Genomic DNA, 4,741 nt, shown 5'->3' with positions numbered 1-4,741 from the left:
TATTTGTCCTGATTAGGAATAGCCCAGGAGACAAAAAAGGAGTATGAAAAAAATCAGTTCATATTTTCCTTTTATAAAAATGCTATTAGTATTTAGTAAACTGGTACAAGGTGCAAGAGATGGAGGAAAAAAATGAGACAAGATTGGCTATAAGGGAAATGATGACACAAATCCATTATACCACACATGATACAATCTGTAGAAGCAACGTGGTTATGAATGAATTCTCACCTTGAAAATCATTAATAAAAATTAAGTACAAAATTGAATGTCTTTACATTATTGCTGTTTCTAATTAGAACATGTTTCTCCTCTGGATTTTAAACAGGGATTTCTTCAGTGCAACTTTGACATCCCTGTTCCTCAAACTGTAGATCAGGGGATTGAGCATGGGTCCCACATTAGTATAGAAAACAGAAGAAACTTTTCCCTGCTCCATAGATCCAGGAGAAGAATATTTAAGATACATAAATGCTGCTGAACCAAAAAAAAGGGAAAGAGCAGTGATGTGGGAACTACAGGTACTGAAGGCTTTCGATCTTCCTTGAGCAGATTTGATGTGAAGAATGCTAGTGAGGATGAAGATGTAAGAAACCAGGATGGTGACACTGGGTACTGTGATATTAATACCCACCACAATAAAAACTACTACCTCGTTGACATAAGTGCTGGTGCAAGAGAGCTGGAGGAGTGGGAGGATGTCACACAAGTAATGGTTGATGATATTAACATTGCAGAAGGTTAGTCTGAGCATGCACCCGGTGTGGGCAGAGGCTCCAGCAAATCCCATCACATATGCAGCCAGAGTCAGCACCACACAGACCCGACGGGTCATGGTGACCTTATACAGCAACGGATTACAGATGGCCACATAGCGATCATAGGCCATTGAGGTCAACATATAGCATTCAGAGATGACAAAAAAGAGAAAGAAAAACAGCTGAGTCATGCACCCAACATAGGAGATGATATTCTTCATGGACACAAAGTTCATCAGCATCTTGGGGGTGAAAACAGATGAGTAACAGAGATCAACGAAGGACAAGTTGAAGAGGAAATAGTACATGGGGGTGTGGAGGTGAGAATTTAGACCAATAAGAATGATCAAGCCAAGGTTGCCCACCAAGGTGACAGTGTAGATCATCAGAAACAAGCAAAAGAGGGGTTGCTGGAGCTCTGGACGGTCTGTTAACCCAGCAAGAATAAATTCAGTCACTAAGGAGTCATTTCTAGCCAGCATTCTCAACTTTGGAAATCTGTGAGAACAGAAGACAACTCCATTAATAGGAACACAGCTCTGTCCTGACAAACTGTCTTTTATATGAGCGTTATGAGAAACAGACTCAGACTGGCAGAAATCACAGAAGTCCTCCTTTGCTTCATAGGGTCTGAAGGTACTGCCACACACACCCCTCAGCACTGAAATCACTGCCTTTGGTTGCGTGAGCTGCGTGTTACAAAGAACTGCTCTATCTTTACTAGAAGACAGAGGGGCGGAGCCGACGAGGAACGAGCCTACCTGATGGTGAGCTTCAGGAGTGGGGATGCATCCCTGTCTCTCCCGCCTGTTCATCTGGTCCCTCACTTCCTAGTTCCTGGTCATGTTTCCATTACCCTACGAGATAAACCTAAACCTATCCTGAAAGAAATACTGAAAGGTCTTCTCTAAATAAAAAGCAAGAATCTGCAGAAAAGAGAAAACCACAGTTGGAAATGCAGTAACTACAATAAACAGCTGGAGAATAAACATGAAGATGCAAAAGAGCACATCAAATTCAAAATGTGGGAGAGGGGAAGCAAGAAAATGTAGATTTTTAAAATTCTTTTTCGCATTTTGAGCCTATATGATTACCAGTCCAAAGTAAATAAATATAGTAATGGGTTAACATCACCCTACTAGATACCTCAGTTCCCCTGTGATGACCTACAACAAAAGAGAGGATTTCTATGAGGCAGAGACCCATACACATATTTGCTGCCAGGAAGTTTCTCACAATCTGTAAGGTTTTCAGATGCTTAACTACAAGAATCCAGGAAGTCAATGATCAGTAACAGGTACTGAGGTGAATCCTTGTACCCTAACCTTTGTACTTAATCGTACACTCCAGTGTTTCCACACATTCTCCTCCTCCCTTCCATCCTAGCTGGACAGAGAATGAATAAAGGAAGGTGGGTGTGCTTTCCTTGGTTTCGTAGGACAGCATGGAAGAGAAACGTAATTAATTTAACTGCTGATTAGGTTAGTTGTTATTTTTGTGGAAATATGCCAAGCTGTACACTTATTATGTATGTCTATATTATGTGTATCTATTATGTATTTCTATATGTATATTTCAACTAAGAAATTCTTAGAAACTAATTTCTTCTTCTTCTGACGTTGCTATGTTCTGGGTTTGTCACTTGGAACCGCTACCATTCTCCTGCTACCAGAATGAGGATGAAGCCAACACAGAGGGTGTGCTGAGAACAACGCAGGCAGTCGCGTCACAGCTCCAGACTTCGGAGTTTCTTGTTTTTCAGTATCAATCCTTTCCCTCATTTTTCAGCAACAGAGACAAAAACAGACACTTGGCTAACTCACTCTGTTTGCACTGAGGAGACTCAGTGCTGGCCCTGTAGGCGTGTTTCACCTCCACTGTCCTGGAAGAAGAACGGGCTTTGCAGGTATCAAGGCTGAGCAGATGTAGTCACAGAGTCTTCTCCCTTTATTGGTAAAAGAATCATAGCCCAGATACCACGGTCTGAATCACAGTAGTCAGTCTATGGTTCAGATTAATTTTGTGGTTATAAATTTATTAAGAGACTGTGAAGGGAATCCACAGACTTGGTATCTGAGCCACCGTGTCCCACAGCACATGGCATCTGCTAAAGGCTTATAATTCTTCTGGACCTGATTAGAAATCCAGGTGTAGCTGTCCCCCTAGGATCTTCCCCTCATGGTAAGCTTTTCAGGGAAGAGCAGAGGGCACGCATTTACACTATAATTGTGACAGTAAATGTTAATTTTCCATCAGAGATTATATATCCCCCAGAGCATAGAAGAAAGGATTCTCTCCTGTCCCTCATAAAGATGCAAATAATTAATGTCATTGAAAATTCACTAATTATAAATCTAGGTTAACATTATTTTTAAGAATTTAAGTTCATAAATATATATGAACATTTCAGAAAAGTTTACTTATTATGGCCCTTTAAAATAGTTGAGTCCCTTTAATCAGTTTTTATGCAAATTTTACAGACATAACTCAAAGGATCTTTTTATTTGATTTCAGAGATGATTGCCTAATAAAACATTTACTGGTACAATAATTCCATGGAAATGGAATTACCTTGGGCTATTCAGATGCTGTCTGTATTTGCTTTTTATAGATTAAAATCAAATCTATACGAAAAATCACTGTTAATCAGCTTTCATTACAAAGAAACATGACTTTATAATTCCTATGTATGTATTAACTTATAATCACGCTTGTGAGAAGTCTAATTTTTAAAATTATCCAATTATTACAGATTCACAGGAAATTTCAAAAATTAGGGATAGAGTCCTCTGAAATCCACCCAGCCTCCTACCATGGTGACATGTTCTACAACCGCAGAACAACAGCAACACCAGGAAACTGACATTGGTATAAGGTTAACAGGGTATGGGACTACGGATGTTATTCAGCATTAGGTAATTCTGTATGCAGTTATGTGTTTGTATTGTGTGTATGATCCTTTTAACGTGCTGTTGAATTGGCTTGCGAGGATTCCGTTGAGAATTTTTGCATCTATGTTTATCAGAGATACTGGCCTGTAGTTTTCAGTTCTCATAGTCTTTACCTGGTACTGCTGTGAAGGCAATTCCGGTTGTAAATGAGTTTGATGGTGTTCCCTTTCTTCAATTGTTGGAAGCATTTTAGAAGTTTTGGTCTTACTCTTGCTTAAATGTTTGGTGTAATACACAAGTGAACCTTTCTGGTTTCTGGTCCTGGGCTTTTCTTTGCTGGGAGAATTTTTGATTATTGATTCAATCTCCTGAATTGTTATTAGTCTGTTCAGATTTTCTATTTCTTCATACTTCAGTCTTGGTAGCTTGTTTCCAGGAACTTATCTGTTTCTTCTAGATTATCCAATTTGTTTGTGCATAGTTGTTCATAGTAGTCTTATGATCTTTGGTACTACTGTGGTATCAGCTGTAATGTTTCCTCTTCATCATGTCATTACCTCCTTTGTCTCATGCTACAGCTGTCGAGTTAAAGTTTATTTTGTCTGATGTAAGTATAGTTACTGTTACTGTTTTTTGGCTTCCACTTGTATAGAATATCTTTTTCACACCCCCACTTTCAGTCTATGTGCTAAAGCTAACGTAAGTCTCTTGCGTGCAGCAGGCAACTAGGTCTCTTTTTCGTTTTGTTTTAATCCATTCAGCCACTCTATGCCTTTTGACTGAAGAATTTAAACCAATTATGTTTAAAGTAATGATTGATAGGTAACGACTTACTAATGCCATCGTAATTGCTCTCTGGCTGTTTTATAATTCCCTTGTTCTTTTTTTCCTCTCTTGGTGTCTTCTTTTGTGACTTGATGAATTTCTCTAATGTTATGTTCCTATTCTCTTCTCTTTATCTTTTTGTATCTAATGTAGGCTTTTGCTTTGTGATTACCGTAAGACTTACATAAAGTATTTTGCAGGTATAACACTATCTTAAGGTGATAACAGCTTAACTGTGATTACATACAAAAATATTACCTTTTTCCT

General features: G+C 38.7%; 1 protein-coding gene across 1 annotated transcript; it reads right to left on the bottom strand.

Moving 5' to 3' along the window:
• Nucleotides 1-295: 295 nt before the first annotated feature.
• LOC140691078 (olfactory receptor 8B3) lies at nucleotides 296-1,246 on the bottom strand. The gene has a single exon (XM_072953808.1). It carries the CDS (start codon nucleotides 1,238-1,240, stop codon nucleotides 296-298), a length of 945 nt encoding a protein of 314 aa, XP_072809909.1. The 5' UTR covers nucleotides 1,241-1,246.
• Between the last annotated feature and the right edge of the window lie 3,495 nt (nucleotides 1,247-4,741).

The sequence above is a fragment of the Vicugna pacos genome, chromosome 33 (assembly GCF_048564905.1).
Source record: "Vicugna pacos chromosome 33, VicPac4, whole genome shotgun sequence".
Classification (NCBI taxonomy): domain Eukaryota; kingdom Metazoa; phylum Chordata; class Mammalia; order Artiodactyla; family Camelidae; genus Vicugna; species Vicugna pacos.
The sequence above is the reverse complement of the archived record's forward strand: the minus strand, read 5'-3'. Positions and strand labels throughout refer to the sequence as shown.